The 12943-nt window shown below is 34.1% G+C and overlaps 1 protein-coding gene across 1 annotated transcript in view; it reads left to right on the forward strand.

The window, feature by feature from the left end:
• The window catches only part of LOC118201240 (neurexin 1-like), a 567570-nt gene that overhangs the window by 503400 nt on the left and 51227 nt on the right, over nucleotides 1-12943 (forward strand). Inside the window, exons 10-12 of the mRNA XM_085822212.1 lie at nucleotides 6116-6451; nucleotides 7709-7929; nucleotides 11267-11375. Of these exons, the coding sequence (XP_085678338.1) occupies nucleotides 6116-6451; nucleotides 7709-7929; nucleotides 11267-11375 (666 nt within the window). The remainder of the gene's footprint in view (nucleotides 1-6115; nucleotides 6452-7708; nucleotides 7930-11266; nucleotides 11376-12943) is intronic.

The raw sequence follows: 12943 nt of genomic DNA on the forward strand, positions 1-12943 counted from the left end.
GTTTCGTGTGACCGTTTGCAGCGAAACAGGGAGGTACACAACTACATGTTATAGCAGTTCCATATGCAAAATTTCAATGTACTACTTGTAACCGTTTTTGATTTAAGCGAGATTTCCTTTACTTCGTACAAGCATGTAACAAAATAGTAGCAGACGATTACATTGAAACTGCCAAATCTTCATCTCAGAATGTGAAAGAGAAAATTTAAACAGAGAATCGTTTCCATGATGGGAGACCGACCTTTTGTATAACGGGGCATGCTATGTAAACCCATAGAATAACTGAACCAAATGAGCAGGAAAGACTTGAAACTTCATTACAAAAGCTAGCATTTCTGACAGGCAAAATAACAGCTATAAATAACCCAAACATAAATAATTTTTCTTAAAAATTCAACATTAAGTAGAAGCTAAATACAGATTTTCTAAACTATGTTAGAAAATAATATTATTTTTCAGTAATAATTTAGGATTTATATCTTTATAAATGCCCTTTAATATTGCTTTTCTTACGATTTGAGATTTGTCGATAGGTTATTGAATGTTTGCTTGAAGCAAATAAAATGGCAAAATGTCAAATAAATGATAGGTTTAAGTTTAAAGTGTTTTCCTCTATATTAGTTCATAGTTGCAAATAACTGATAGGTTTCAGTTTAAAGTGTTTTTATCTAAGTTATTTCATAGTTGCAGTTATCTAGATCCTGCCAGTCAATAAACTTGTTTACGTCAGAAAACGTGACATTGCATCAGTTTCATATCACGTACAACACCATTTTATATATATCTACAGAGAGAAGAACTTTTTAAATTATTGTACTTTATCCAATTCCACCTGTTTATTTTACGATAAATATTTTAAAGTCATTATAGTCTTTTCTACTTCACATTTTATTACTCAATATTCCTTTAAAATCATCAGATATACATATATGCTAGAAAATGTTCACTTGAGAATTGATCCATTATTTCAGAGCGTCTCAAACTATGATAATAGCGCATTATTTTTGGTGGTAAAATTTTGAAATGAACTAATAAAATGAATGTTCAAGTTGAATATAAAATATCCATTTTGCTACATATAATGGCAAATGATGTTACATATATTTTTGCTTCCTTGTACGAAGTAGAGGAAGTATTGTAATTGCGAAAATTTTTGGTTATCAGATTTCAAAGGAAATACTAATTTTGACCGTTCGGAAATCTATTTTAACCATTTTTTTGCGGAATTTCTGTACATACAGAAAGAACAAAGGACTCTTTATTCCAAAACAGATCGCAAAATGGATTCAAATTCGATTTTTTCGTGACATCTGTACTTACAAATGTATGAATCGTGCATAACTCAAAAATCATTTGACGTAGAACTTTCAAATCTAGCACATGGGACTGCTATAACATTTAGTTGTGCACCTCGCGTTTTGATTGCAATCAGTGGTACCGAAAGTATATATATATATATACTAAACATACACCCACTACCCCATGGCCGGCTGAAAAATCCTTATCCGGCCTCTATTTTCGCTGTGATTGGTCGTAGTCATATACACTGCCCTCCAAAAATTAAGGAACAGCATATTTTTTGTGTCTAATTTGAGAATGAAGCAACATACAAACAGAAAATTTACAGTACATGTTCGCTAAACAGTTTTTTAACGAATGCGATATAGAATGTTTCTAAAGTTCAACACAAGCATGAATTACAAGAAAAAATTGCCCACTTGGCAAAGGAATCCAGTCTTGGAGAAACAGTATATCACATTTTTTTGAGGAAAAATAGGGTGGTAACATTACAAAAAAAAAAAGGGTTCTAATAAGGAATGTATCCACCCCTAACTGCAATACATTGGCGGCAGCGTCGTTCTATACTGTCAATTAAGTTGTCAGTCAGTGAAATGGAAAGCAACGATTAAACAGAGTAATTCTTGTTCCAACTCATCTAACGACCTCGGAGCAGGACTTAAAGCTGAAACCTGTCTCCGAAAGTAGTCTCAAAGAGGCTTTATAGGATTCAGGTCTGGGTATTGAGCTGGCCATTCCATCCGCTCCATACCGTGACCCTCAAGATATTCTTCAACAACCCGAGCTGGGTGCGGTCGCGCATTGTCGCCCATCAGAAGAATTCCAGGACCAATAGCAGCGGCATATGGGAGGCCATATTGATAAAGGATCTCGTTTGTATATCTCAAACCAGTCAAAGTTCCTTCATGGAACACATGCAGGTCAGTGTTACCACCGAGAGAGATTCCATCCCAAACCATTATTCCACCACTTCTGTAACTTTGTCTTTTCACAATGTGGGATTCGTCGTATCCGGTGCGTTGTTCCCTCCAGATCAGCTGACGACCTGAATCACTCTCCAATGTGAACCTGGACTCGTCTGTGAAGAGAACAGACGCCCATTGTTGACTGGTCCAGGAGACGTGTTCTCTTGCTCAACATAAACGGGCACCTCTGTGTCCTCGCGTCAAAAGAACACGAACAACTGGTTGCTTTGCATATAGACCTGTATTGTGCAGGTGTCTGCGCACTGTAGTAGCTGAGAGTTTTTTTCTGTTGCCACTAAATGATCTGCCATGAGCTGAGCCACAATAATATTATTTCTCCTTCAGGGCGAAAGAGTTATATAACGATCTGCTACAGGGGTTGTAACTCTAGGTCTGCCTGGAACTTGTCTTCTAGACAGAGAATCCTCGGATTCAAACTGATTCCATAGTTGGTGGACCACACTACGAGAGACATTGAGATGTCTAGCAGCATCAGCTTGTAACATCCCCATTTCCATCCATCCGATCGCCCGCCACCTCAAGGAATCGGGCAAACGACTTCTCCTGGACATTGATAGACTCTCCTGGATATTGTCCGCGGAACTATAATAACAACTGAAGATCAACACTCGTGAACAAAAATTACAATTTTTGCATTTTTATTCCAACTCCTATATAAGTATCCATTTTTATAAAATAAAAGCCGTAGCTATTGTTTTTTGCATACATTTTCTTAAACTTCATTAGCGCCATGCATATGAACTGTGAATTTAAACGTTACTGACGTTTTTGTAATGGTGAGTTTTGAAGTACATGCTGTTCCTTAACTTTTGCAAGACAGTGTATTCCAGTTATAGAAGTGTTTGAATTGAAGAAAATATTCATGTTTTGGTAATGTCAAATTAAAAGAAAATTAATTTTCCACAAATAGCGAAATCTAACTTTTAATGCTATATCCCGAGTCCTATACTTATATTCGGAAAAGTTTTACACTCGTTATAACAAAATAAAAATAGAAGAAGTTTACTCCCGCAATACAAAAATTAATCGGGATATTTAATTTTAAAACTTGCAATTTTTAGTGTCATTTTCAATTTACCTTGAGGTATCGGTTCTATTAGAATAATTCGAGAAAATAAATTCAAACGAAGTGCAGCAAAACACGTATGCTATTTAATTTTATTAATTAAATGTATTAATTATAATTTAAATTTAAATTGACCAGCCATATTTTTATAAAGGGCATTCATATAAGACCCAGGTGAATGGAAGATTGAAACCGTGAAGAAATTATACATAAAATTGTATTAAATATGAGTATATACGGACAGAATGAACATATAAAATATTAAATGTCGTAACTTTCATAAAGTTGATTGCTTTAAATTTAGAAATGCCGGAACAGGAATATTTGCTTAATTTAGAACATTTTTGTAATTAGAAAAATATGTCGACGAACAATAGTTGTGAAAATGAAGGTCGGCTGAGGCGTTTTGTCGACAGGTGAATATTTTTCTCTACAAATGCAGCGGTGGGACAAAACGCGAGTGTTTTTAAATTACTTGTCTCTAGTTTACATTTAATTCTTGCTGTGTGCCTAAACAGTACAGTAGTGGGACAGTTCCACCATTAATGGCAATATTCTGGTGCTCTGTCCACTTACTTGTTATTTATACCACTTGTGCCCTGTTTTGACTGTGTACCTTGTAGGTTCCCTTGGTCTTTTTGGAGAGGACCTAGTTAAATGTGGAGGAACCTAGTGAACTGTTAAGCGACTTATCGCTGAGTTCAAATAATTAAAGATGAGGACTTGAGATGGGTTACCTACCCTTTATTTCACTCAAAATACAATGAACGGTTGGCCCCTTTCTCGGGCTTACAACATAGCCTCCACTCGGGATAAGAAATAAGAGCTAAATTATAACTAAGAGACTTAGAAGCTAACACTAGTATCTAACTTAACTAGCTGGCGAATATGAAAAGACACGTAACATACGGCCGAGCGTAACAGCTTCAAGAAAGACTTGCCAGAAGGCAAAAACGCCCTACTCAGAATTCCTAGCTCTCTCTTACGAAGTAAGTTTGTAAGGATTTTAAGTTTTACTAACATTTACTTTATTTTAAAACTTTGCTGTCCTCTCTTATTTTCCACTTCAGGGCAAAATAAGCGCGGTTAGTTTTGGTTATGCAAATTGAGTTTGCAAACTGTTAAGTATTTGAGTATAGCTTTTAGCCAAAAGAAAGAGTTAGAGAGAGACTTCTCGCTACTTTACCCCGCGCGCGCTTTTCAATCAGTTCCTGTCTGCCTACAAGGCCAGAACGTAGTTCTCTGTGATACTTGAAAACGTATTGTAGTTTACCGCATTCTGCACACTACATACGTAGAGTTTAAAAGGCCAATCTTCGTGTTACTAATCTTTGTAAGGCTCTAAGTTTATAATTTATTTTAAGTTAGTTTATTTCTTATTTTTCGTGCGAGTGTTTTGTCGTACACTCGCACGAGCATAGTTTTGAGTGAACTCCCTCTTCCTACTCAGGACTCCAGTGATGTTTCCAAAAAGTATGAGAAGGAGAAGAAGTCTTGACAAGTTAAACCTTCTTTAAATACTTCCTTTCACTTATTTGCATTCAAAGCGATTCTAAAAACTCGTTCTGGTAGGGAATTGTAAGTGGGAACAAGAATTGATAGGAAAAAACTTTAAAATTAAAATAACTGTTGTAAAATTAAACTGTATCTTACAATCTAATATATAAATAAGCGTATATGTTACGAATACGTAATTGGAAAGTATATGTTCCATTCCCCTGTTGCCTTTAACCCGCGAGCACTCGCCCCGGGTATCTCATACCCGGGGGCGTATTCTTTGTCCTTTATCTCAAAATCCCTTTCCTTGAAATGGACGAAACCTTTTGTAGCTGAACTCAAGGTCACATTCATGAAGCTGGGAAATCCGTGGAGTGATTCTTCGAATACTTTTTTAGGAAATGTACCGTTTGTGTATGACACCCGCACGCCTTCTCGCGTCTCTCGGATTTTCACCCTCACTTTCTTAGTTAGTCAGCATGGCGCGGCATCTAAGTTATGATAAAGAAATGGAAAAGGTTGAGAAATATGCTAGAAACCATTTCAACAGAAGATGAAACGTTCAGAGAAGAGGAGGAAGAATTAACAGATGAAGAACAAACACAACAGCAATTATAATTCATCAACAAACAGTGATACAGACACTGAATTAGATAGTGAATTAGAAAATCAATGAAATGATGAAATTTATGTTGATAAAAATGGCTTGGTATGGAAGCGAAACAAATTCCAAACGAATGTTAGGACTAGTTCTAAAAGCATTATCTTTAAAATTCTAGGAAATATTGGTTATTCGAAAGTGGAAAATTACTCAAATCAGCGGCGGCAGGAAATCATGCTTCCTTTCAAACTAAAAGAAAAAGTAATTTCAGGAGATTACAACATGGAACCACCGTCTAAAAAGATGAAAAACGTTTAAAACAAAGACAGAAAGACACGGTTTCTGTGCAAGAAATGTAATATCTGTATTTCTATAGAGCGTATGTGTACAGTCTGGCAGAGATGTGCAAAATAATTGTATGTTAAGTACTTCATTTATTATATTCTTTAAAATATTCTAAGGTTCTTCATGTTAATCCACATTTATACTCATATTTATATTATTAATGTAATTTAAAACGTGTTAATTGCTTTCGGGTATGACCCAGCGCGCCTTCTCGTGTTCGTAATTTCGGCGCGCGTGCTCGCGGGTTAAAATGTTTCAAAAGTACATAAGCATAAACCTCACAAGAGAAACTTCAATTCCATAGTCATATTCTCGTTCTAGGTAGTGCCAGTCAATTAGACTTGGATGGTCCTCTCTTTGTTGGTGGTCTTGCTCCTTCGGATCAAGGACCAAACGTGCCCAGCGAAGTATGGACTGCCAAATTGAATTACGGCTACGTCGGCTGCCTCCGACAACTGGTGATCAATGGTAAAACGGTCGACTTAGCAGCACAAGCTCGAGAGCAGGATTCTGGCAGCTTGCGACCCTCCTGCCATACATCGCCATCGCAGTGTGATAGTCAGCCTTGTCTGAACGGTGGACTTTGCTCTGAAGGATGGAACAGATTTGTTTGCGACTGCACGAGAACGGGATTTACAGGTCCCGTCTGTGCAAAAGGTGAGTAACGACTATACGCATTACTAGCCTTTTGCATTTTGTTAAAGTTTGTACATTTTTTATTCCAGTTAGTACATGTTTTCTACGCTGAAACTCCGAATTCGGTAGCCTATTTGCGTAGAACAATTGTATGTTCTAGCTAGTTGTGTACAAGAAATTTTAGCAATCCAAATGTTCTTCTGAAATTATATTACCCCTTTTTTTCATATTCCAATTCTACGACTCGTATTGTGCCTAAATATTAAATTTTTGTAAATTTTGTTGGTAACTTACCGAGGAAATCGAAAATTTATCTTGGCGCACTTTTTTTCAATCTGCGCCAAGAATAATTCACTCGGCGAAGTTCTTAATTTATGGTAATCAGTTTCCCTTTCCCTTTCATTGTGCAAGAGAGAAATAAAAGGTACATCTTTCGATCTATCATATAATTTTAACAAAGTGTGTAAACCATATTTGGTGTCATTATCGCTTATATTATAACTAGCTCAAGTTCAGAACGCACCAATATATAAATTCCCGAATATCTTCGGACATTTTGAATAAAAAATTATAATTTTTTGCGGGTATGGCCTAGAAATACATCTACGTTAAGAAGATGGCAAAACTTTTATAGGTTATCGTTGATATTTCTTTGAAAAATTTAAAAATAAAACTAAAACGTTTTTTGAAAAATTTTAAAATATAGCTAAAAAATAAAATTTTAAAATAAAATGAGAAAATTGCCGCGAATTTTATTTGAACTAAACCTAAATTTCGAATAGTGAAAGAAAAATCAAGCAAATATTCAAAAAAAGAAAGATTAATACCTATGTAATCAAAGTCAATTAACACTGAAGAGCTAAAATTACAAGAGTTAATTTTTTAAAAACTACTCGTGCGATTTTTTAAAAACTTTGCATTTTGGCATAATTTGAGTCCTAGAATCGAAATTTGGAAAAAGATAGGAATGTCATTTCAGAAAAGTCCGATTTTATGTCAAGATACTTATGTTAGAAATCTAATAGATATCCTAAGTTGTGCTTTCGAGACAAGAAAAACACAATTAGAATTTCGTCAATCGGCCCAGTAGAACGAAAGATATACAACTATCTCGTATTTTTTCGAGGAGTACATAAACTTTGGTCAGTGAGACGACCTGCTTTGCAGAATATGGAACCTAGCCGATGGTCTCGGAGTTTATAGCATTTTGTTGCTTGTTCTTCTTGTTGGATATAAAACATGCACATAAATGATGGTCTTTTCTCTTCCATGGTACAGACGCCAGTACTTTAAGCTTCGATGGCAGCCAGTATCTGAAGATAGATTTGCTCCCAGATGGATCCAAAACTGAAGCCGAAGACGTTCAGTTACGTTTCAGGACCCCTAGGCCTGGAGGCCTTCTTCTGGCAACCACGTCAGAGAAAGCATCAACGTTCCTCGTGCTTGGACTAGAAGGAGGCAAACTGAAGATTGTCATAAATCTTGGCAACAAGAACAAGGTTCAGTACTGCATGCTTCTTTTCTTTCTAGTAACATAAGAGGTAATATGTGGGAAGTGTATATTGTATGATGAATTTGGAATTAAATCTGTCGCTTTTGTTGCTGTTGTAGCTAATCTCTCTTGATTGACCACATCATCAGAACAAGCCCCCGAAATTGATCGTGACTTCGAAATGATTTTATATATTTTCTTTTTAATAATTACTGTTTTGCGCGGCTAGTTGAAATAAAAGGAAGAAGAAACCGTCCATACTCCTCTCAGAAAAGTAAATAAATAATATAAAACAAAATCAGAAAAATTCGAAACATCTATGGAAGCTGCAACGGTCAAAATAAAACAGAATATATAAAAAAATGCCGAATTTTTTAATATCTCTTTTTTTTATTAAGCTTATTTCATTTTTCCTTTCAGATTTCAAAATATAGGTTTCATTCCAAATGAAATTCACTCATATTTTATAATTAAATTTTTAAATTTGTATTTTCAAATAATTTGTATAAATTTTTCGAATAACCTATAACATATAGTTTTTAATAATAACCTATAACATTTTTACCATCATCTAAAAGTAGATGTATTTCTAAGCATACCTGCAAAAAATGACAGGTTTTTATTCAAAATTTCCTAAGATATACGTGAGTTTACATATTGGCGCATTTTGAAATTTGGTATGTTTGTTATAAGCGATAATAACGCCAAATGTGCTTTACGCACTTTGTTAAAAATTATTTGAAAGTTTGAACAATGATCTTTTTTCCGCTCGTGTAACAATGAAAAAATTCTTATGTGTACACCACATGGCTTCTTTCTACAGAATATTAAATTAAATACAATTTTTCCTGCATTTTATTTAAACTTATTTCCTCGAATTTCATTTAGAGATATATTTCTTACTCAAATAATTCATCTCTCACTTCGCGACAAGGCAAAAATGCATAAAACCTCAAAGTATCTTTATTCAAAATTGAAAAATGTAGAAAAATATAAAACACCAAATACAGTTAAAACAATTAAAAATTTTTTACAATTAAAATTACAGTTTATACGCAAAAACAAGCAACTCGGCTAGCAGGCAAGAAGATAGATTTTCCGGTGCACAAAACTGAAAGTTTACTTTTGGTCTCATTTGGCAAAAATACACTAAAGGAGCAGAAAATGACTTAATTCACTATTCTGCTAAAGTCCAAATATAAACAACTATAGCTGCTAAGTTAGGCTAAGCTGCATCTAAACATTACTTAAATTATTGATAATTCTACAGCTATTGCATGCAGATTGACTAAAAGCATAAAATTCTTAACTGGAACGTAAGAATAATATAATTCAATTATTTTTAAAACAAAAAATGCAAAACTCACAAACATATAAGAATAAAAACCTGAGCTAACCGAACCGAGAATCAGAGTAGGTACATATGTATATTTATTTATATACTTTTACTGAGAATGATTGCAATGAAAAATGGAGGTGCACATCTACATGTTATAGCAGTCCTATACACAAAATTTCAACGTTCTGAGGCTACTCATTTTTGAGTTATGCGATATACATACATTAGTACGTACGTACAGACATCACGAAAAAAATCTCTTCTGAATCCATTTTAAATCCTTTTTGCAACCCGTTTTGGGAGAAAGAGTCCTTTATTATATCCTTGCGTACAGATGTCACACATAAACATCGTTAAATTGGATTCGACAGTGGTCAAAATGGATATTTTCGTTGAAATATGATACCCGAAATGTTTGCGATTACAATACTTCCTTTACTTCTTGGAAAGAAGTAGAAAATTTTTCAATGGATCATAACTGATCAGAAATCAATAACTCGAACAAGCAAACAAACAAAAGCAAACAGACATTCTTCTTTATATATATATATATAGATTTTGTAAAACTTACAATTTTTTTTTAACAAATTCTACGATTTGAAAGCGAGCAGTAGCAACATTTTTCGAAATAACGCATTTTTATCTCTAACGGGCGAGACTGTTGCCACTCGAAAAAATCAGTGCGAAAATGAGCGCTTTTGTGAGTTTCATTATTCTTTCGGCTGATTAAAGTCGTACGAAGATGGAAATAGTCGAAATGGCTTCCCACGAATTTTTGGAATCGGGAATAATGTATTTAATGTTTGGCAATGCTATTTTTATTTCATGGTAACACTTCGAAATCTTTTATGAACAAACTCTGAATCTGATCCGAAAGCGATGAAGATCTGAAAGCGAGCAGTGGCAACAACTTTCGAAATAAAGAAGATTTTCATCTCCAGCTTGCGAGATTGTTGCCAGTCGGAAAAACGAGGGGGGAAAAGTGGACGTCGACCTTTTCCAGAACCCAGGGAAAAATTGTAGAAAGTTTGGTGACAATAGCTATAGTAGTGACTGCGTTATTAGACAACAAACACACAGACTTTCTTTTTTATATATATAGAATTATTGATTAGAGACATCGTCATCGCATTCAGCATAAGTACATGCATATAAATCCTTATGTACCCGCAAATGATTTCGGTTGTAAACATTTCTAGCTCTAAAATTATTCTAAATGAAGCCAATGTTTATGCTACGGTACTTTCAACTTTAATGTATGAAAATTACGAAATGTAACTTTTTTGCACCATCACTCGTTCTATAAAAGTTTATTTTCACTCTAAAAAACTACCAAACTACTATTGACTACTTTTTCACTACCAAAAAAATATCTTTTCCAACTTTCCTCGACGGATCGGTTAAAAATTAAATTGGAACAATTAGAGATTATCTTTTTCCCTATAATTGCATTCAGTAATGTTCCTTTGGGATTTATTAGAATGTAATATTGTTTCATATACCAAAAACATTTTCAAACAAGTAATTTAAAATCATGTTAGTAATATTCACATGCAGATTTCTTCATTTAGAATGATAATATAATAGTGAGGTAAAAATACATAAATAAATCATTTGGCTAGAAATATTTTTCATGTTTAATTTGTGCAAATAATGTTTACCTATGTGCCATAATTTTTGAACACGTAATCTATAAGATTCTGTGATTAAAATCCCCTTTTCGAAAACATAGATCAAAACTATTTGCGATAGTATGTATGCTGCATTGTCGTCGTAATTTTAAAATAATTAAATTTTTAAATTTAAAAACTTCCCGAAAACATATCTTCACTAAGGATTACGAAAACTAAGGCTGGAATTGTCGCATTTTAAAACCAGCACAGATCCCGTTCCCAATGGTACTTCATTGAACATCTATAAATTCTAGAAGAAAAAATAATGTACATAAATGAATGCTTCTATGTAAATTCTTTTATGCATAAGTAAATGGAATTCTTTTCTTCAGGTAATTGACTTGGGCCAGAGCTTGAATGACGACACTTGGCACACAGTCCACATTCGCAGGAGAGGGCACAAAATGGATGTGCACCTGGACTCGGACTCAAAGAGCTATGGTAAGATCTCCTGAATGTGTCATTTCGTATTGATTCGACTGAAATAATTATGTGCAGTATTAATTTAATATTTCTTGATCATTTTGCTGTCGTGAAACCCTTGAAGGGATATTCATTCCCTAGGGCAGTCGTTCCCTATGCATGATCTTGAAAACTGCTGGCCTGGTATAGAATTATTTAAGAAAAATTAAATTTAAAAATATCTGGAAGCTTTCAGATTTTAACGGTCGCCCAAAGGGTTTGTTAAGTTAGTTTAAGTTCTCGCTGAGCTCGCAGTCTACTTAGTTTGGTGCTGCGCTTTTTCCTGCTAGCCCATTTGTTTTGCCTTTTTAGCTTCATTATTAAGAAATAGTTTCTTCATACTAACGCCATATACAATTCAACAGGAAAATCACAAAATTTGTATTTAATTTAAAGAAAATTAGAATTCCCGATGCTGGCATACATCTTCACATTTTTTTTTTTTTTTCGTTCTTTTCTCACTTCACCTGTTCAGTGTACAGTTTTCTTAGTAAGATGGCTAGCAAAAATGTTTTTTGTCGTTTTATTATTAACGTTTTGTATGTTAACTTTATTTATTAAATATAAGGATTTTCGAACTTACGCCACATAAAATTCCATTCAACAGTAAAATCACCATATTTTTAAAACACCATATCTTCAGAATTGCAGTTAGACAGTCTATCGCAGTGGAGCCCAACCTTTACCCCTCAACATTTTTGTTAAATATATTTCCAATCTTATGTGATACATCTGAATTATAAATTTCGACGAATGGGTTTGAGATGAATAATAATATTGGTTAAACTTTAAATCAGAGAAGTGGAGTTCAAAATTTAATGCATTTAGGTTTTCCGAGTATTTCTCTGTTTCAATTGTCTCGTGGTTATTAATATGGCTTGATAAATTCTGAAAATGGGTGAAATTGTTTTATTCCATCTGATTTATCCACAAATTTAACTTTATCTGAAAAGCAGTTACAGTCCCAGTCAATTGAAAAAGGTTTTTTTCTAGTTTAGCTGTTATATCCGTGAGAAAATACAGATCGGATAACCAATTATTATCGTCCAATTATATATAACTTTCATTTCCGGTTTTCAAAAACTGCTTTATTGGAGAAAGAAATTCTACAAATCGTTGAAATACTTTTCTCCTGCTGAGCCATCTGACATCGGAATGAAGCAATAAGATTCCATGTTCGCTATCATCAGTCAGCAATCAATTATTTTATAGTCTTGTAATATATCTCTTATGATTATAAATGCTTACCATAATTTAACAATTAGAAATATCAATGAATGGTTATTTTTAAAATATTTTTGTTCATATTACCTAATCGAGCTGGCGAGCGCATACAAAACTATCGGCGAGCACAAGGTGTGCCACCGATAGTCTAGCGCATTGGAGATAAAAATGTTTTATTCCTTACAGTGTTGCCACTGCTCGCTTTGAAATCGCTGAGTGTGCTAATCAAAAATTCATTAAAGGTTTACAAAAAATGAAATAGATAATAAAACAAATTTCAAGTTCGGGCTTCCAATGGCTGATGTTTGGGTGAAGGACTACGT

This window comes from Stegodyphus dumicola, chromosome 1 (genome assembly GCF_044657685.1).
Source record: "Stegodyphus dumicola isolate Sdum_Otavi_A_Nest chromosome 1, ASM4465768v1".
NCBI classification, from domain to species: domain Eukaryota; kingdom Metazoa; phylum Arthropoda; class Arachnida; order Araneae; family Eresidae; genus Stegodyphus; species Stegodyphus dumicola.